This window comes from Thunnus maccoyii, chromosome 12 (assembly GCF_910596095.1).
Source record: "Thunnus maccoyii chromosome 12, fThuMac1.1, whole genome shotgun sequence".
NCBI lineage: Eukaryota > Metazoa > Chordata > Actinopteri > Scombriformes > Scombridae > Thunnus > Thunnus maccoyii.
The window spans coordinates 5,882,133-5,904,154 of NC_056544.1; the positions used below are offsets into that span (position 1 = coordinate 5,882,133).

At 39.2% G+C, this 22,022-nt stretch overlaps 1 protein-coding gene across 13 annotated transcripts in view; it reads right to left on the bottom strand.

Moving 5' to 3' along the window:
• Positions 1 to 374: 374 nt before the first annotated feature.
• ctnnd2b (catenin (cadherin-associated protein), delta 2b) overlaps positions 375 to 22,022 on the bottom strand; it is a 178,340-nt gene continuing 156,692 nt past the window's right edge. For 8 of the 13 annotated variants that reach the window (XM_042428429.1, XM_042428435.1, XM_042428432.1 and 5 more), the window contains 9 exons: positions 21,052 to 21,234; positions 15,957 to 16,130; positions 14,711 to 14,861; positions 11,678 to 11,933; positions 9,338 to 9,431; positions 9,053 to 9,179; positions 5,671 to 5,799; positions 4,863 to 4,939; positions 375 to 3,307 (listed from right to left, as the gene is read on the bottom strand). In XM_042428429.1, coding sequence (XP_042284363.1) covers positions 3,044 to 3,307; positions 4,863 to 4,939; positions 5,671 to 5,799; positions 9,053 to 9,179; positions 9,338 to 9,431; positions 11,678 to 11,933; positions 14,711 to 14,861; positions 15,957 to 16,130; positions 21,052 to 21,234 — 1,455 coding nt within the window. In that variant the 3' untranslated portion in view covers positions 375 to 3,043. The remainder of the gene's footprint in view (positions 3,308 to 4,862; positions 4,940 to 5,670; positions 5,800 to 9,052; positions 9,180 to 9,337; positions 9,432 to 11,677; positions 11,934 to 14,710; positions 14,862 to 15,956; positions 16,131 to 21,051; positions 21,235 to 22,022) is intronic. The other 5 variants (XM_042428440.1, XM_042428439.1, XM_042428438.1 and 2 more) reach the window with 1 other exon arrangement.

Genomic DNA, 22,022 nt, shown 5'->3' on the forward strand with positions numbered 1-22,022 from the left:
CTTGGCCCAAGGTAGTGTGACATGCTTAGCATGAAAGGCAACGCCCTGCATTTCTTATTTGGAAGCTCCCGGCTCCAAATGGAAAAGATGGCGCCAACCATAAGCAGCAACTTTGGGCTTCAAACAGGCTCCAATGCAAACCAGCAGGTGATGTCACACCTTACTACATCCATTTTTATATACAGTCTGTGGTTTCAAGTCTTTGTTAGTGAATATTCATATTGTACTGAATGACATATAAAGAAATGGTTATGAAGGGTATGCTTTAAGAATATTGTTAAGTCCTTATTAATGGTCAAAACATACCAGCTCCTGTAACACACTGAAAACACACCCGAAGAACATTTTTGGCAACAGAACAAACAACTCCCAAATTCAGAAGTTCTTCGATGGTCCGTTTATATTTTTTGGAGCAGTTGCAATTTGTTTGAGGCAATAGAAAGATTCACAATTCTCTTTTTAAAACACGTTTGGTCTAGCAACAAAAAGGTTACCGACGTTATATCTCCATACAGGTCTTATAGTCAGGTTTTCTGCCTAAGGATCACAAGGACATACATAACGTTGTCAGTTTCCAGATGCTCACTAACAAATACAGTACGTCTGTTTTTCATCCAGTGTTTTTGTGGGGACAGTTTGCATTATGAGCATCAAGCATCGGAAGATGACCTCTAGGACTTCTAAACAGCAGTGGGTAGGGAGAACCAGGGTCTGTTGTCACATTTTACAATTTAGTCTTTCTCACTTTAAAAAAAAGAAAAAGAAAAAAAAAAACACCATCAAGTTTCAGATTGACGACAAAATAATCATGCATTCATGGGTGCATTTTTTGCCATTTAGCATAATGAGACCAATTCATCAGACTGGGGTTTCATGCACGAGGAATACACTTTTTAAACGAATCAAATTTGTGATTGTTCTCTGTTATGTGGTTTAAAACAGACACCTGTGACATGATCAGAACTCATGTCTGATAATCAATAATTTGCTATCAATGCAAGGGGCAACAAACATTTTGTGCACAGTTAAAGTACAGACATGTTGGAAATACTGCTCACGGATGTAGCACCTTTTTTTTCGACTGCTTTAGTGACAACGTGGATCCCTGGGCCCTGGTCTACTCTACTCCACATAGCAACAACATTACTACACAAAGTTGACAATTTAGTGTGTTGACCAGAAAATAAAATGTGAACAAAATTCCTACATGTAGCTGTTTTTTTTACAAGTCTTTTTCCATAATGTTGCTGCTATAAGTGACATCCACATCTGCACATAAAAAGTATATATTTATATTTATATAATATATATCCATACTCTATTAACAGTTTTGTCTACCATGAAGTTAGAATTGCCACCCATCTCTCAGAAAAGTTTTTTTTTTTTTGTACTTCAAACATTGATTATTTTACAACACAGAAATCAACTAATTTTGTACAACTTTGGAGGAAGCGAGGCTCCGCCCGGTCACAGTCCCTCCACGGTTTTCTTTTTTTTTTTATTATTATTTTTTTCTCCCCAGTCCCGGTGCAGTTAGACAGTTTTCATCCCAATAAAACACAGTTTAGAAAAACCAAAGCATTTACAAACTGGCATTGTTAGAACTGCAAGGATGTTCAGCTGAAATCAAAGTTTCAACTGAGCTTGGACCCTTTTTCACCCCCTAACATTCACCCCCCCTGCCCTCTTCAGCTAAGGGGAAGTAACCCTTGTTTGGCACGGTTATATACACAGTGAGCACTAGAAGGAAGGGCTCATGGGGACAAAAAGGGGTTTAGTGGTGTTAATGTGGAAAGATAGCCGCCGCAAAACCAAAGCTAGCCTCAAAAAACAAGATTTTTGTCACAGAAAAGGCATCTGCTGCTGTGATTCCAGATACTGTTTGAGCCTCTCTTTGGCCATTTGTGAAAACTATCTGTAGGGCAGTAAAAGGAGCACCCTGACCCACCAGAATTGATGCTTCAATACCCAATTATTATTGAATGCTTCACTTTAGCAACATGTTGAAATCTGTCTGTAGCTGTGATTTGAGTTTTGACAGTCTGAGTGGCGATATTGTGTGTCTCAAGTATGTGTATGTGTTGGGGGATAGTTAGTGAGGAAGTGAGGAGGACCAATGGCGAAGGCCTGACATGACACAGAAAATAGTGCTATGTACAGTACACAATGCATCTCCGTAAATGTACAGTGTACATCAAATACTATACAACCAGAATCGAGAATTAAAAAAGTAGAAACACAAAAAGAAAAAGAAAAAACCTGTTACAAATGACAAAGTCCAGAAGCATTCTTTGCCCAGAGGAGGATACATCACGCTGAAGCCATAGAGAGAAACAAAAGTTTGTGTGACAGACGTCCTACATGTCCTACAGCTCTGCTTCTTGTGCTTCACATTACTAAAATCCATGTTACTATACCACATATTTACAGGTTTCTCCCGGTCATCTCTGACACATTCCGTTCACCATCCAAAAACCTTCCATCCTCAAGTCCACTGATCCATTTTTCTCTTTCATTGTCCTTCTGCATCCCAATATACAGTATTTCCAACTTTTTTTTTTATCACGCTTTTCCTTTTCATTCTGACTCTTTCATCATGTCTGTCCCTCTCACGTTCTGTATCCAGAGGCCTTCAGGTGCAGGAGGTTTTTAGCTTTCTGTCTGCTGAACCTTGTAGCAGTTGTTGATCACAAACTAAACACAGAAAGAAAATGTGTCCGTCGGTTTTGTTGGTGGTGTGCATGCACATGCATGGCCGCTCTTCTGCTCTTCTCCTTTCCTCCTTTGTCCCCTCTCCCTCCTCCTTCAAATGTCTCTTGAAAGGAGTGTGGTGTTGTACCTCCTTTCTTTCGCTCCGTCCTCCCCCTCTTTCACCCTGCTACCTATGATGCTACTCAGGAACTACTGAGGAGGATGGGAAGGGAGGGAAACAGTGTCCTTTCATCTTCTTTCCTCCACCTTTTAAACTATTCCCTCCACTGTCCTGTTTTCCTTCATTCACCCTCTCCTCCTCCTCCTCCTCCTCCTCCACCCTCATCTCCCCTTAGACCCAGGAGTCTGGTGAGGCTGGATAGTGGCTGGTCTCATAGTTGAGCTCACTGTAGGGCCGCGAGGCTGAGTAGAAGTCTACATAGTTGCCGGTGGATTTGAGGCCCTGCAGGTGCATGTTGAGGTCACCTTGCGGGGGGCGTCCTCCGGCGTGAACCTGGTTCTCGTAGAAGGCCTGGTCCTCGAAGGTGACACTGTCGGGTGGGGGAGGGTTTTGGAAAGGAGGGTAGGGTTCTGAAGGCAAGCCTTGAGAGGAGACCTGTGAAAAGAGCAAAGATCATTACTGAGGCAAGATTATGATGGCTAAGTTCAAAGCACCATCATTAAGAAATGTTGATTTGATATGTATTTATGTTCTAAACTCACCACTTAAAAAAAATAACAGTAAAAGATTCATAGAAATAGATCCAGGCCAGGAAATAGATTGCTACAATCTCATGATAGCTCATATAGTGACACTTGTTAAGACTTGTTGGGTTCATAACATGTAGCAAAACTCTACTACACAAAGTTAACTTACAGGTAGTAAGTAATGAACTGCGTGTGTTTCAGACCATGAATAGATAGAATGGTTTAAGAGCATGGAAGGTTGGTTGTGTTAGATATTTTTAATGTTTGTATGTATCTGTAACATTAGCATGTATGACATTCCTACTATTTGTCTGCAAAAAGTTGGACAAATGCCAGATGAGTAGAGCTAAAACTCACATGACTGCAGTATTTGGTCAACACTTTCTTTTTGTCTAAAAAATGAAAGGTGTAACAACATGACCACTAACAAGCCTGAAGCAGCAATTATTTTGGTGTAGGTCAGTACAGTACTATTATTCAATAGAAGCAAGTGGTCGACAATTCATATTTATTTTATAAATGTAGGTTGCTGTAACACAATTAAAGTGTCTGTTGCTGAACATGTTTTGCTTTACAACAGGATGGCTGGCTGACAGTATGTTTAGCTAGCTAGCAAACTAGTAATTAAACACAAAATGGTTTTGATTTATCAGGGGTGAAATGCCCATCAGTGGTGTGGGTTAAATTGCTGTGAGACTGCCAAGTTGCATGTTTCAAGATCCGAACAGCCTCTGACATCGCTGCCAAATGATGTGATAGGTAATATGAAAGCCTTTTACTGGCAACAATGTAGGACTGAAGGCCAGACCCTGAGAGAAATTCACTGCAGTGCTCCAATAACACTTAAATGGGGCTCTATAAATGTATGAGTTTAAGGCAACCTTTGTGGACGTGATAGTATTTTTCCCCTATAGTACAACTATTCAATTCGCATATATAGAGAGGCTTACAGTTTTGCTATGATGTTATGTCTCCATCTATGGCTTACTATAGAGCAGTTCCTTCTCTTTGAGGTGAGATGAGTCATAAAGAGGTAAGAAGACATTGGAATGCAGTAGAGAGAGAGGTGCAAAGAAGGGCAAGAGACTGAAAGAAACTTCTTTCATCAGATGTTGAGTGTTGTGGGTGTTCAGATGTTTTTCTCCCAGAGAACCTGTGACACCTAAAACCTCTAAGTTGAAATATAATCATTAACCTGCCTTTGGTGTTTTCATTCTTTCCCCTCTGTTTACATCTCTCCTTGCTTTGTTCCACAACTATTGCTTTCTTTTGCCAAATGGTAGTTTATTTAAATAACAGATAGTAGTAATAATTTGAAATACTTTGAGATAAAAATGATGTATTTCTGCTAGCAGTAACTGTCTCAATAATGAGACATGTTTTATGACCAACTTTAGGGTTGCAACATTGGTCACATATGTGTAATTATGAACATTTTTAACACAGAAAAGGACTTGTCGTACCTGATTATACTTCAGGTCATCAGTAGGTGACACATATGCTCCTCTGTGTAGTGTTGAAGACCCACCGGAGATTTGACCTGCAGAGACAGTGAGGATGAGGACTTCAGATTAAAGTTTGCTCTGAAGCTGGGATATTACTGTCAATGCATGCAGAGGAGTGTAGGTAGGCAGTCAGTGGCCGTAAGGTGGTCACCAGTAATGTAAACCATTTTTCACTACATTAGTGTTGTTGCTCTATGGATGGCAATGGCGGTCGGTAGGTTGGTCCACCACTTTGGTCCAGACTGAAACATCTCAACATCTTTTGGACGGATTGCCATGAAATTTTGTGCAGACTATTATGATTCCAAGAGGATGAATTCTTCTGACTTTGGTGATCCTTTAAACTTTCCTCTAGAGCCACCATCAGGTCAAAGATTTAAATCATCCAAGGAAATGTCTGAGTACTTGATGATACATTCAAGTGTCACATTCAAATCCAATCATGTTAACACCTGAATGCTACTCATAGTTGCCTGATTGGTCCAGCATCTATCTGACCTCAACAGAATTTCAAATGTTTTACACTTAAATTTCATTGTCAGCAACAATACCAGAAGACATTATTGTCCTGGTCCATTTATTGGTCTAGTTTTAACTAATAAACTGTAGAATTTCATAGTTGACTTTCTCTAGAATTTAACATTTAGGTCCATATTACTGACACTGTTTAACTTGATGTTTGCCTGTACCTATAAAGTCAGCTGGGAGCTTCAGAGTAGAAATGTGCATGTGTTTTTATGTCAGACATGCAGTAGGGAATTCCTACCTGTCATGGCGTCCTTTCGGGATGTGTGTTCGCCCTTGCTGCCATGGTAAGTGGCATTGCCGGTCAAGTCATAGTCTGCCTTCCTCTCCTTCAATGCCATCATCTCCCTGGGGGATGCGGGAGCGCTCGCTACATACACACACACACACACAGGGAATATCTTTAACCTTCATTCCATCATAAACACACTTTTGGATACACAAGAAGGAAACTACAGCATGAATGAACTATTTACACTTCACTGGAGTCCTTTCACAGCAGAAAGGCTGGAGTGATTTGAAGTTCTCTCTGCACTCTGTCAGCACTCTGAGGCTTCTCTATATGCATTATTTCCTCTAAGCATCATCTTTTTGTAAGTAAAAACGAGGTGTTGTTTGTATTGTGATTGTATTGTGTCCCATTCTTCACAAAGGTTTTGGTTTTTGGCCAGGGTGTAATTTCAAAGAGGTAAACCATTATCTGTATCTGTATCTGTATCTGTTCAACCAATCCGTGTCCGTACTCAGAATGGGTGGTGCTTAAACCTGAGGTGGGCGGGGCCTAACCAGAAGTTGCTATTCTAAGCCTGACACGGATGTGGGTTGAAGCGGTGAGAGTTGCGAGCTGTTAATCCCTGTAGACAGAGTGGCTGTGATGATGACATGATTGTGCTATGTGGCGCAGCAGCAGTGAACTTTGTATAGGCTCTGTGTGCGATGTGGACACAGCTACCCAATGAGGATTTTTCCTTCATCACGAGTACAGATATTGACACATTTTAATCGGATGATACTCATGCTCGTAAAAAGTTTCATCCAAGTATTCAGCCCAACACTAGTGAATACTGAGTCATCCCTCCTCCCCATGTCTGCTTTACTCTTGCTTCTGTCTTCCTCTTTCTTTCTCTGTCTGGCTGCAGGCTACTCCCTCAGCACCTCTACTTACTACACTTTATGAACATCTAGTTCTCTCACACTTCTTTCCTACCTTACATTCACTACTAGTACTCCTACTGGCACTTTTATCTGTCTGTATCTGCCTTACTCGCCCAAAGAACCACTTGTACAAGGAACAAATTTGAAAATTGTCATAGATAATAAGCACATCCACGGTTGGGGAAAAAAAAAGCATAATAAATGCTAGACAGAGAGGGGGTTGGGGGGGATCAGTGGCAAAGATAATGAGTTAGATCTGGTTAGCCATGTTGGAGGAAACCTGGCTATTGATTCAGTGCCATATGGTTCAGAAGCGTTTCCTCTAATATTCAAATCATTATCAACGGCCTTTCACATAGAAGCTGCTAGCTATGATGCAGCCTGCCAGCCTGTATGTGTGACTGCATCTGTCTCTTTGTCTCTTTCCTGTTCCTCTGTACATTATAACACAGTTAGCATTGACCCATATGCTCATTAATGCTCTGCTAACATCACCAGTCTATTGTGATATCAACACCTTCAAGGCCATTTATCCCATGTCTGCTGAGAACAAGTGTTGTCTGAATGTACGGGCAAAGGCTTTTTCCACACAAAGGAGCCATTTCTTTTGTATGTCAAAAATTTCCGCAGCAGTGAAATTAAACAAATGTCTTGATGAACCATCTGTGACTGCTTGCACACTTGTAAACAGAGAAACAAAACAAAAAATGGGAAATTAGCTCCCAAACTACAGTGTTTATCATTTTGCCACTGTCAGTTGACAGCCTCATAAATCCAGATCTGGTGGGGGTTTTTTGTCTCACAAAACCTATTTAATGCTCTCATATATAGTCATTTCAAATTGATTTGAATTATTTATTGGTTAGCAGATACAGAACAATATATTTCTCTACTAGTCATTCAGTGTCAAATTGTCTGGTAATATATTTGTTGCAGAGGTTATACTAGAGTCCCTTTCAGACTTCTCTTCTTCTTATCTAAATGTGATGATATGCAATTTTACATGTCGGTCTCATGTCTGAAAATGCGCCTGAGTCACTTTCTAAAGTTACAGTACAACAGCAGCCATGATCAGCCATGATAGTTCAGGCCTGTGGCATCATCACCTTTATTGATGAAAGTGATGAGTGATGAGCTGGCCAACTGGTATCTATTAGCTGTTGTTTCCTGACAGCTCGACCTGCCCAAAACAATGGTTTTAGGGTACAACTGAAAAGCTTAAAACTACAAAAATGCCTAAGCCCTTTTTTTGAGTAGGTTTACTCATATGTTTTAAATATTAGTGAATCTCCAGGCTATCTGTAAAACAGATTCACACCAAGGCTACAGCAACATAAGGTAAAAAATGCACAGAGAGCACTGTAATACATTTATCTCTTAATTATCAGCTCTTGTGCACACAGAAAAAAAAAACAGTTTAGCAAACCACGAAACACTGTAAAGGAACCAGTTTTATATTGCTGAGGAGATTCTTCTCATGTTGGATCAGTAATAATCGGAGCAGCACTCCTTCTGTATAATTTCCTATTCTAATAATTATTTATAATAATTTAATAATTTTCGTAAGGAGCACTGACATAAAATACACCTCCAGTATGTCTGAATGACAAGGCAGGAGGCTGAATTGATGCCAGCTAAATATTTTGATCACATCCCTAAATGTAAAATGTAAAAAAAAATGTAAAAAAAAATGTATGATTAGTCTTTTATCATTATCTTTTGTTTCTTCTCAGTTTTAGAAGCTTATCGACTAAGCCAAGAAAGTAAGTCTTGCATACAAAAATATAACTAGAAATACCGCAATGTGGTTTTATGCCTCTGCCAACGACTCAAGTTACAGTTTACATTCATGTCTGTCCATATAATATTTGTAGTGAAGACTTTGAAGGAATTTAATAAAAGATATTAAGTGTATTTTTCTTGTATGTGTTCACATGTTTGGCCAACAAAGCTGATTCTGATAGAACACAAAGTTGTAGCCATGACAGTAGACAAAACAGTAAACAAGATGTGTGTGAAGCATCCACATTTTACAGAGTATCACAAGTAAAAGTATTTATTATGCAGAATGGCCCATTTCAGAATAATATGTATGTATATGAGTATGATATTATTGTATTATAACTATGGTTGTGTTGCATAGGAAAAAAGTAAAAAGGAAGTTCAAGTACCAATTGTACCTCAGTGCAGTACTTGAGTATTGTCATCAGTCCAGAAACACTGAGACCTTGGATGGCTCATATTAGTCAAACCATAATTTCAACAATACAAGGGTGGACTCTTTAGGAGGTACCGTACAAGGATTTTACCTGACAGCAGAATAATTTGTCGGAAGCTGCCGTAGTGTGAAGGTTAAAGCAGACTTCAGCTAGTGTTAGTTTGACTGGACTGTACTGACAGAAAGAGTGATAGAGGACAAAAGGGATGACGGGGGGAGTGGGGGTGTGTGTGAGAGGGGGTGTACATACCTGATCGATTGTTGGGCGAGGTCCGTACGGGAGAGATGGACGGAGTACGAGAGGAGGAATAAGGTCGCTGTCTGTCTCTCTCTATCGTGGAGGAAGAGCCGACAAAATGGTACTGAGAATAGCCATCCTGGAGAGGAGAGGAGAGGAGACAAGAGAAGAAAGGTCTTAAAACTCATTTTTAATTAGTCAGTTTTCAGTCTGTTAGTAATATTTGCTGAAAAGCCAACAAGACTGACATGTCCAATGTTTATACAGCCAGAGTACATTTTGCCATGCAGACTTTACCTTTTTGTAGAGGCTGCGGAGGTCTCTGTACTGCCACATGCTGTTCAGGACTTGAGATGCTGCTTTCACCACTTTAGGACTATGTCTAGGAATTCAGCAGAGAGGAGAAAGACAAACAGAATAAAGCTTGACTGTCCTTGGTTTTGTTTTGTTTTGTGCTAGTGTGAGGTATTCAAACACCATAGTGCAGAATAATGAAGAAGCAGAAATAAGGCAGACACTAAACCAGTATGTGAAGCAGTAATTTACTGAAGCCTCTAAGGAAGAAAATACCCAGGATGCACTATGCCAATACCTTCTTTATCTCAACAAATGTTCTCAGGCTAAATTGCATGATTGCTTGGTTGATTGATTGGCCAATATTTAATTCTGCATCCTCCAGGTTTTGACATTGCTGACTAATGGCCATGGGTCTAATTGGCTCATATGGCCTTATCAGTGCCTAGGAAATTAAAATGTATTTCTTCAAGTCATTTTGGTAAATGTTATTGTTTTGGATTCTGTGATTGCATATCCTGTCCTCTTGCACTGATGCAAAGCAAATACGGAAACAAAAATGAGGAAATTTTGAATATCTATGGATTTATACCGTCCATATGTCAACTTTGAATAATGTTGGAAATTAATTTCAACCTTTGATTCTTCACAGAGCTCTGGATAAAATAAACACAACTTTGGTATAAAAGTAAGAACCAAATTTGTATTTTCTATTATACTGCTATACAAAGTCGAAACATAGTAGCTAAATATTTGGTCACGACTGAGCTAAGACCTTAATATTACCTTTTGATTCACTATTTCTGTGAAAATTATACATTCCTATAGCCAACTAGACAGCTAACTAAAGCAGAGAAAATATTAGATATATCAAGTGAACGCTAGCTGGTGAGACTGCTAGGGTTAGCCTTAGCTTAAGCTAAAACTAAGTTTACTTATTGATTTTCCCTGGCTGATATCTGTAAATGAGAAAATAAAAAATAGCTAATGATATGGCTAGTTACAGTCAGTCTAGTTTAAGTTAATTAAATTTCCTTTAGATTTTTAAAAATCTCGTATAAATGTAATTACGTCATGATGTCATAGACACTTTTCCAGGAGGCTTTAGCTACTTTCCACTGAAAATAGTTGGCAACACTGGCTTCTCAGCTTTTGATTGTGAAATTCATGCAATTTGGTGAGGATGAGCTACCTTTAAGTCACATATTTAAATGTGTTAAATTGATTAAATGCATTATTATAAATATATAAATCATTTTAATGTATTAATCATAGAAAAAATCAAGATACATTTAATTCAGGCTATAAACACTAAATTATAGATACACCTAAATCAGTCTGATTGTTCTTTATTCAGTTTCTATGTGTATAAATTCAACACAGGGGGAAAATGCACAGAAGTTTTCACTTCTGCACACTAAAGAGGGCATAGCCATACTTTTTGGACTCTGACTGTGCTGACACACCCCCTTGCTTTCTCTTTTTTGTCTTTGGTTGAGCACAATCTTCTTTTGGGTCAAATAATCAGCCTTAAGAAGTATGAAATGAAGGCATTACAACCTTTCTATCTGCAGTTTACTGGCCACTTTCCCCACATTTCTTTTCTGTTCCCACTGGCAAAGCAAATGTAGTTGAGGTAAACAGATTGTGTAGACAGTGAGCAAGAGAGGAATGGTCAAATAATCTTTGGACCTTATTTTTTGTTGACTGCTTTGAGTGTTGACTCATTGCTCTAAAACAAGCACAACCTCTCTAAACCTTTTCTTTCTCCCTTCTCCTGTGTCTCTGCTGCAGTCTCTCTCAGCTCCTTCACCTCCTGCAGCCCTTTGTCACTCAACCTACTTGTCCACTGGGCTGATGAATCTGACTACATTTGTCTCCCACTCTACCTGTTTACTATGTGCTTTGCTAATGAACAAATAACCAAATGCAGAACAGCAGGCTGCCAGTGAGGCATTAATATGCCGAAGCGTGCATCTCACAATCAACATTTGGAAATATGGGGACGATTAAATAAAGATTATATCCAGTGCAGCTGTAAATCCTGCGACGTGGTGACTGCGGTGCAGAAGTCTCTGTTCTGTGTGACTTGTATGCTGATGTATGTTGGCTGTTCATTTGACAATGCAGAGGTATTCTTAGAAACATGCGATCACAATGCTTTAAATTCTAGTGGTTGTAATTTGAATAATTTCAGTTTCAGATTCTGGATCAGCTTTGAAAAATTCAGCATCTACGATGCAAAGTTTTGTTTTTGATTGTAACTAAAAGGCAAGGCCATGATGCACCTGTGGTTTTTAATACACCACCTTCTACCTGACAACATCTTCTCATTCAGCTTACTTGTCTCCTTTGCTGCGGGCGATGCCGATGAGCTTCTCAATGCCACCGGCGTCCCTCAGGGCCTTGGTGTTCTCCATGTTCTTGGTGATGACCTCATGCAGTGCGCAGCAGATAGCAGTGATGGTGTCGTCTGACATGGTCTTCCCTACCAGGCTGCTGCTGTTGGCGCTTCCACCTCCTCCTCCTCCACCGCTGCTGTTGTTGTTGTTGCTGCCACCGGGCAAACGGTGCACCAGGTCCCTCATGGCGTACTTACCTGATGGCAAAAGTGACAGAGCAGGTGGAATTTTGTAGGTTAAAGGGTTTGGAGATGGAAAGGAGACAGGATGGAAATAGGAATGAAAGAAAGACCATTTGAATCTTTGCTATGCTAACTTAGATCAGTATTATATGTACTGTGCAATATAACATGTTTCACATAATAAAGCTGACTGAATTGTCCTGAAAATTAGAAAACAGTCAAAGACAGATTTTAATACCTATTTGCTTCTAACTTCACCCGTTAGTAGTAGAAAGTGTGATGCTGAACTTGAATTATATAATAGGCTAACTTGATATGACATTTTATCCCATAATGATTTCTGTATAGTCCCTAAGTAGACTATGTACTTTCCTCTTTTCCTTTTTATAAAGATTTCTATTGAAATTCAGAACAAATAACAATTACATATAAAGTGCGACCAGCGCCAAAGTGCAAAACCTCCACAAAGTGCATAGAGTTTAGTGATCCTATATAAAGTGCTGTCAGTTCATAAGTCCAGTATGTTCCAGGGGAGGCGCTGAGATTTATCCAGCTTCTCCTCCTCTGGAGGTCAGCAAGTATCTGTTTAATTACGGTGTCGCTGTTGATTACAGTCTGTTGTATTATCATAGCACATATCGTTTTCCACAGTTTTAAACATACAATACATATAATTATCTATATCAGTTCTGTATGTTTGGATGGCAGTTTATCTTCCATAATACAATACATGACAGATTTATAACATAAATCCAAATGTACACCATGAGCTTTCAGTTTATCTCAGACTTCCTGAGCTCTGTAAATCCATTAAAAGATGCTTTTGTGTCTCATCATCATTGCAGTAAATCTAAATCTTCTAAACAGCTCTAACAGGAAGTCTCCCCACAGATATCAGCCACCAGACATCCCAAATGCTCTCTGAAAGATTCTTATTTTTTAGATTTTTTTTCACCTCTGCTTTGATTATGAGTTATATTTTTATAATTAATTAATCCCCCATATTTAAAATCATTCATTTTATTATAAATAAAGTCTGTCAGAAAGCTAAAGGTCTTAGCTGCTATGAGGGAAGTAAAAATACAACCTGGTTGGGTGGTTGTCACACAATGGAGACATGAGCACATGATTTAAAATTGACTGACTACATTTCCCATGACACACCAGTATTGCCGTTGGACAATCTTATCCACTGTGCCCTCTGCCCCTAATTCTGATTGGGTCATCACCCTGGGGTGGTGGGGTGACCCGTTGACAGTTTATATTCACACTATGTGAGTTTCCCTGCTGTGGCAAGAGAGCATCGACTCTTTTGATTAATATATAAGAAAATAACTAATGCTAAATATAATAATGACCTGATATTATTATTTACATTATTACTGCACTTGCAGTACTTTGCACCAAGGCCACAGTCAGCAGAAATTATGTTACACGTATGTGTGGATGTGTTGATATGTGTGCAACGCACCAGTAACATTTACAGACAAAAGTCAAGAAAAACTTGAAGTTGGCGGAAAACACTACTACTGAGCTAAAACTAGAGCCGTGGCTTTAACTCAAACTGTATATAAACACTCTCGCAATTCAATATTCTTAATGATTTTTTGATTTTAAGTAATAAAAACCACAATTCTCTTCCGATAATCATATTCACACAAATAAACCAGCTTATTATGTTAAGTTGTCAAACATAATCGTACCATGTGAGCAGCTTAATTCAGCTATTGCCATATCCTCACAGTATTGGCAATAGTCACATTATTACAAACATACAAACACTGCAAGTGAAGCTTGCAATCAAGTTTGTAACAGTGCAGCAATAAAGTTGGCTCACAGAGGACCAGTCTGTGCAGACAGTATTGATATCTACTGCTGAAAGCTCCAAGGGTACAACTACACAATATGGTGTGTCTCTAACGCAATTTCATCGTGTTAACTGAACCCAACTGAAGGCTGACAATATGTCCTATCAAAAAATACATACGTGCCCAGTGGCAGCATGATGTATGACATTACAACCTACATATGGTATACACATGAATGGACACATTCGCTTACTTAGACAACATGCACACACACACACACACACACACACACGCAGCTTAGCTCACAGCCTGAAGCATCAGACAGAGTAAGTGGAAGGAGGCATGTGGTTGTTGCTATGGGGACCAGCAGAAAAGCAGAGTTCACATCACAGTTCAGAGACATCACTCTGTCTCCAAAGGAAAATCAAGCATCAAACGATCAGCCGGAGCAACACTAGTATCTGTTTAAAGAAAGAAATGATCTGTATATCTGCATAAATAGACAAATATCATAAAAGCACACAACCTGCCGCGCTGCCATTCCCAACAGCAATGATTCTCTGTCCAAATTATATTTTAATAGGTCTTTTAAAATATTACTGCTGAACATGTCTACTTTAACAAGTGTCATATTAAGTATTAAAGTAATTCTGCACGTGGGTGGAGATAACTGCACTTCTTTTCAGTGTCATTATCTTCAATTAAGGCATATTACTCCACTAGTATCAAGAAAATTCTTAATCAAAGTCGATTTTCATTAGTAATTATATTATACCTTTTTTTATTTGGTGCATTTTTTTCTTTTTTGCATATCCACAAAACCTCAGTGGGGTAGGTGCTAGAAAAACAATTAATCTAGATACAAGAAGTACCTGCACATTGAATCAGAGCTCTCTTTTCTTTATTGGTGACATTTCAACCAACTGCAGTATCAATACAATACAATACTTTTGTATCATTAATTATTGTGAATCAGCTACCCACCAATGAGCTCCTTGTTCCTGATGTCCAGGGCCATGTTTCTCAGAGCAGTGGCCACGGCACAGACCACCCGGTCGTTGTCTATCCTCAGTAACTCCACCAGGATAGGGAGCCCCTTCTCCTTGCGCACTGCGGCCCGGATATAGACCGACCACTGGGCACGGAAAGAAGGAGGAGAGGGGTCAGAGGTGGACACAGAGATTTGTTTTGATGCACTTTTATTCACACATTTCCTCTTTTTCCTAATTTCTGGTGTATTATAATTCAAATTAACTGATGAGAAGTGGCCACTACAGGCTATTTCTTTTCAAAAAAGTATGTGATTGCATAATCTATGTTATTCTTTTCCTTTAGAATATCACTGCATTTTTGGTAAATTACGACTGGAAATTTGCAAAACATAATGGAATATCAAAGCTGCTGAAGACCATTGCACTCTGAAACATGTAAGGGCTGATTTTCTAAAAAGTATTTCAAATATTTTTTGGATTTTTTGGAATTCTTGACCCACCACAAGTTCCACTTGCTTGGTATTTCTGAGGCTTTCAGTCACATCTCTTGGCATTCCTCAGCAGAGGGACTTGTTTAAGTGTTAAGATGGTTTAAATGTTAGTTTTCGTTTATGGTTTAGATGCTATAAAGCAAAATAAGTATGCTGAAGAAGGCCTTGAGATGTGGCTGAACGCTTTGAAAACACCAACTAAGTGAACATTGGAAGAATTTGTCAAATTTACTGATACTGTATTCATAGGAATTTTCTACATCAATGCTAGTTCATTAAAAAAGGAATCTGTCAAATGCAGCATGTCTACACAGACCAAACTGCTGTCCATCAAGTTCGCTGATATATATAAAAAAAAAAAGTATAAATATATAGTGTACAAATAAATATTTTAAATCTGAAGCAATGTCTATAGTCCTCCGTGTAGTTCATCATTATCTTTGAAATATTGATGAAAATAAAATACTTTCATCACTAGGAAAAGCATTTATTCCAACCAGAGTCTTTTGACACCATTACATGAAAGGGTTGATTTCAGAGAACTATGCACCACAGGATTACATTCATGCATGCATGAGGACATTCCAGAGAGCCAGTAAGTGAAGTTTGCTATCCCACAGCACAAAATGACCAGAAGAACGGGGGCTGTTAGGGTGGTATTTTGCAAAAACACTTTCCAGCACCCACTGGAATTTCGATACATTCTTGCATATGCCTTTTAGTATTACAATAAGCCTGAGTCTTTACCTTCCAGCTGCCAGCAGCTAGGTTTTGCAGGGCCCCAGCTGCTCCCTCCAGGGTGTCTGGGTTGGAACACTCAGACAGCAGTGTGAGGTAGGGCTTGACGATGGTAGGGTGCCATAACATCTGGATGCCTTTTGGGGGCTCCGCCAAGTCTGGAAATGGGCCGACGCCGTCCCACTGTGGAAGATGAGACATAATTCAGGAGAGAAAGGCATTTTGACTTCTGTGTGAGGTGAGGTTTGACAGTGGTAGGGTGCCAGCATGGTCCCCTCAGGCAAGAACGAGAGAGGAGATTTACTATTCATAAGCAGTATATAAATGAGGTGGCATTCATCTATTTGTGCATTTTGTTTTTCTGTCTCCTCTGTAATTGAAATCTGACATTTTCTCCTGCATTGATGATGAATTGTAAAAAAAATGCAATACTGAACATCAATAATAACTGAAAATGTTGAACGTTGAATACAGGAGGTTTCTCAGTGACATTGCAATATTATTCACACAAATCAGTGGTACTGACATTTGACTACATTATGTTGATGAGTAGTTGCATTATAAAAAAAAAATTCATTTTCACCAAAAGCAATCATTACTTGCTGCCCTGGACATAGGATTTGTTGCATATATGCGTTCCCCTTATTTATGAAAATATTATAGAAGCTCAGTGGTGACAACTTGCCATCCATCAGGGGCTCAGACCAGGGCTGGGGAATATGGTGTATTGACTTTTAAAGGAATACAAATTATTTTTATGGTCCAAATGAATGATACGAATCAAGCTGCATTCAATAAAAGAAGTTATCGAGGTTTTCATTTCATAAATATCATGAATTGGGTCTCATGTTATGTCCAAGAACACTTGGACATAACAATGGTGAAATAATCCTGCAATACCAAAACATTTACTGTACTTACAAATTCTATATATTATTGTTTAATACACAAATTGTGCAAAAACATTAACATAAAATTCTTTTATTGTATGTTCTGTACATCATTTGTCTACATCTGTCTACTGACTGTTCATTAAACCCTCTGTGGTGTGCATGGGGATGTAGTAAGAGGGAAACTCTGTACATTAAGAATGTGGATGGTGCTGTGCTCTTTTTTACCTTCTCCAAAACCAAAAATACAAGCACAAAAATGTAAGGAATGGATTAAACATTGTGTTATTTACTCTAACATAAGCTGTACATGTTAGCATGTACAGCTCACTAGGTTACTATTAATACCCTAACCCTGTGTTACTTCCAAGGCCAGACGCATTTCATACAACATTATTTTAAAGGTTAACAAGTTACTGTAAAAGCAGCCCTGTTAATGACTAGAGCATCCACTGTGTAGTATTTCCCCATTGCCTCGGAGCCGGTCCTGGATGCTAATATTAAAGAGTGCAGGCTAACTTTAGCAGCTCTGTGCTGCGTTATTGCATTTGGGGAAGTTTACACTCCAGCAACCTCGGCCAAACTCATTATGTGAGATAGCATGGCGTTCGTCAAACACACTGGTTCATTTTTCATTATCATACTTATAATACAAGGACTAACTAGCTCTACACTGCAATCCAAGAACACTGCTGCATGTCTGTTTACTTTTTGCCTGCGACATGCAGCTTAGCCTCAATTTTTTTTTTTGTAGCACGATATTGTGTATGCAGTCATAAAGTATTTAAGACATCTTTACAGGGTTTTTGTTCAGCTTTAAATTTTAAAAAGTCAAACATAGACAGTGTTTCAACCAACTCATGGAGCTAATGTTAGCTTAATTAGCTAAATTGTTACAGCTGTTAAATTTTGCATTTTGCATTTCAGCCGGGGAAAGAAATTGTCAGTCACTGCCTTACAGTTACTTAGCAACAGTAAGGGAACAGGGCTGAGGTTAGTGAATGATCAACAGAGACAAAGGGAACATCTATAAGTGAAGTTTTCCTGTACATAATAACTACTATATATCTTTGACATGTTTTGCTTTGTTTAGCATTGTTGTCTTTGTTTAGTTATATGTATCTTCCAGTACATTGAGCGCTGTGCACTGTGTATAGGTCTATTGTCTTTGTATGCTTAAACATACTTGATCTATATAGTTGGTTCTGATCCTGATTTATGGGTGTATATGTTTAAAAAACTGAGATGTCCTGTGTGCACCGTAGTTGTCATAATATAAGTCCACACATTTTGTGTTGTATAAAAAATAATATCATTCTCCCATCCTCCTTCCATATGTAATGACGTAATTTTAGATGACATCTGTTAAAGCTCTGTAATATTGCCAACAAAATGTCTTTTTGTCACTCCACTTGTTGTCTTCCTTTGCTACTCTGTCATTGATCTTATTATTCTACTACTTCCTCTTTCTCCTCACTCATCCTTTTGTATTTTCTAGCCTCCCTTTTACCTAAACTCTCCCATTATATCTCATCTTAATCGACATATCCTCCCTCTTCTCCTCTCCTCTCCTCTTTCTCTCCTCTAATTACCCTACAGTTGGTAGAGTTTTGCCCTCTCCAGCAAGCTCCCCAATCGCTACTTCATGGTAATCACCCACAGCTGCACTGGAGTGCAGAAAGACAGATAGTGGGGAGGGGGGGAGGGGGGTTTACATGTTATTATTATGGGAAGGTTATGATTTGATGATTTGTCCCTTTACAATCTGATCCCAGGGTTAGTTTTAAGATCCCTCATCTCTCTGGTTCTGCCTGGCTCCTGTCTACACAAAAAGTTTGTTGAGGCTTTGCTCGACAACTACAAGTCAAAGGCCTGGCTCATCACTACCATTTTCAACTCTCTTTTCTCTGCCTTTGCTAGAAATGAAAGGGGGGAGAAAAAGCATGCAGGGCTAATGAGCAATTCACCCACCCCGATCCACCGGAAGTGTTGGGTTCTCATTCCCCACGGCTTCACTAAAACTTGTAAAAGACGTCTTACACTCGACCATAATGTGTTGCTGATTGCTTATTAGCATGACAAGAGGTTAGAGCCTGCTTCAAGGCAGCGGTTAGGTTTCTGCCAATTCTTCAACTAAAGGAGCTTTTTTTTTCCTTTCTTTTTAACTAAACGGAGGATGAAAGTCTGCCTGTTGGCAGCAGATGGACATACCCGGGAAATCCAGAGAGATGTACTAAATCAGTTTTGTGATTCTGAGCACAGGTAGCCAGTACGCAGAAAGTCAAACATGGCTTAATCTGCAGGTAAAGCCATAATCCCCTGATACTGCTGTGTAAAAGCCACACATTTTGAACGGTCTTTGGTTCGTCGATCATGGATTTTTTTTTTTAATCAAAGAATGACACAAGTGCATATTTGTGTGACATCATCAAGCTCTGCTTGATAGACGTAGCTATGAGTCATCTCATTCTGCAGACTTGACCCTAAATAATCGAGGTGGTAGGTGATTGTCAGTAGTTGACGTGAAAAACAACTCTGACTCAAACATCATGAATATCAAAGAAAGCTGTAGTGCATTCATAAATATTCATTTGAGACTTTAGATAGTGTGAACCAAGGTTGAACTGAGCAAATCTTCCTGAAGTAGAAACAGCACAGAGCTCCAATACAAAATGAGAAATTGAGTTCTCTCTCGATTTGAAAAAAACAAAACTGTGAACTGTGAAGAACTGTGCTCTTACACAAGACGGACAACAAAATTATAACAATAAATACACATAATGGTAGAGATAGTGTCTTAAAATGCCTTAAAATATGCAGTAGGTGCTCTATAATTTTACATTGTGTTGAATGATGCATGGCGTTATACAAAAGAGCTATTGACAAGGATGTATTTATCCAGTTTAGAAACACAAACTACCTTGAGACTTTCAAAAAGTTCAAGATGACAAAGGTCTGTAAAACCCATCTGTATTACTGTTGCCTTGTTGTTTAATTTGTATCGTGGACATCTGACAGGGAATACCAACCAATGAAGTTACAGCATTAAACAAAGGAAAATTTTGCACCCATTTGGTGAGTAAATGACGATTTGTATGTGGTAGTTAAACTTCTATATGTTACTGTATTGTTGTGAAGAGTGAAGGTAAAAATGGAAAGACAGCGAGAGCAGCAGCACTGACAAAGATTGTAGGATATCTCAACAATTGACGCACGAATTAAAACCCACCAGGACCACGCAGAGCCCAGAAATGTTGCTCACTTCATGCTAAAGGTGTCACAGGTGTCATATTAGGAAAAGTATGATTAATATTAATATAAACAAAGGAATGAATCAGACACTCAGCAACTAAAAGGCCCATATTCCACAGAGAGAATGTCCATCTGCCACCTGCGCATCTAGCTGCCATGTTCCTGCACATTGATGCCTCCTCTGATAGAATACTGTTAGTACATAGGGACTCAAATGTATTTTTTTCCAGTACCAGGACTTACTGACCCAAAACCGAACTTCTGCTGTCATCTCGTTAATGACGTACTATACGTCTGATCCTTCCTGGTTTGTAAAATACAATGGAAAAGCCACCTTTGCTCTACAAGTTCTCAATGGTCCAGGCTGCGAGTCGTTGAAGATTCCCTCCAGACATGTTATAAGATATATAAAAAATACTCTGCTTGAAATAATAATGTGTGTATGTTTTTTTTTAAATATGTTTTTAAGTACAATTACCTAATGAAAAATTATATTATATTGTTCATTTCAAAAATTTAACTGCTGGACATGAAATGTCTCCTTCTTCACTGTAAAGTCCATTCTCAGTGTTTGTGCAGTGGAGGCTTCGAGTTTCCACATCACACTCGTGTAAGTTGCACACTGGACCACGATCAGCCTCCAAACTAGTTGTGATATCAAAAAATGCTCATAGGCGGAATTTCAATGAGCACAGAAAAACTTTCCTCTTTGCAGATGAACATGAAAACAGTCTGCTAGAGTCAAATTCTGCACACACATCATTCTACACCGTGAAGCTCAAACATCCAACTGTAAGAACAAGAAGAAAAACACATTTTTGAGTGGAGGGGACATTAGCTGCATGGATTTGCCCTGCCTAAACAAGAGACCCACTGAATCTCCAACTCTAGAAATCGAGAGAAGAGAGGAGGACAGACAAAAAGACAAGAAAAAAGAAAGGAAGAAATATTTGTTTTCTCACTTGGTCGTGGCCCTTCTTTTTCTTCTTCTTCTTGCCCCAGCATCCGGAGCTCTCTGCGTCCTTCCCGCCAGTGTCACACAAAAGGCCGTCCAGCTCCTCAGACCCCCCCTGCTGGCTGTGAGATGTCTCTGCAGCCAGACGGTACGACAGGTTCCTCAGAATGCACACACAGTTCTCCACGGTCTGATGGTAGAGCAGAAGAAAGAGAGGAAGAGGGAGAAAGTTCGAAAAGATAAAACAGAGGGACAGATGGCAAACAGACAAACACACACTTAAAGGACCAGTGTGTAGAATTTAGTGGCATCTAGCGGAACGGACTTGGCAGAAATGGAATAAAATATACAAAAGTATGTTTCAATTAGTGTAATAATCACCTGAAAATAAAAATTGTTGTGTTTTCGTTACCCTAGAATGAGCCCTATATATCTAAATAGGGAGCGGGTCCTCTTCTCCGGAGCCCACCATGTTGCACCGCCATGTTTCTACAGTAGCCCAGAATGGACAAACCAAACACTAGCTCTAGAGAGGGCCTTTCACATTTTTTGCGAGTTTCGTGATAACCATAGGTTTTCTACATGCTTGGATGGGGAGGGGGAGGGGTATTCAGTTGGTCGCAATCTGTAACCTCACCACTAGATGCCACTAAATCCTACACACTGGTCCTTTAAAATTAGACTGTAGATACATATGTTAGGGGATACACACAACATACACATTCATACACATATATAAACATACTATGCAGTGCAGGCTGTGTATATAATACATTAACCCAAACATGTACACACACAGACACTCACATTCTGTGTGCACACAGTAGTGTAGCCAGACTCACACACACGCGCACTAATCCTATTGTTGTAAGTGGCTATGCAGTCAATAGTCACAGACTTTGATCTCATGAAGGATTTCTGCGGATTAACAACTTCACATCTCCTTGGGAAGAGCCTCCACACAACACACCAAAACAC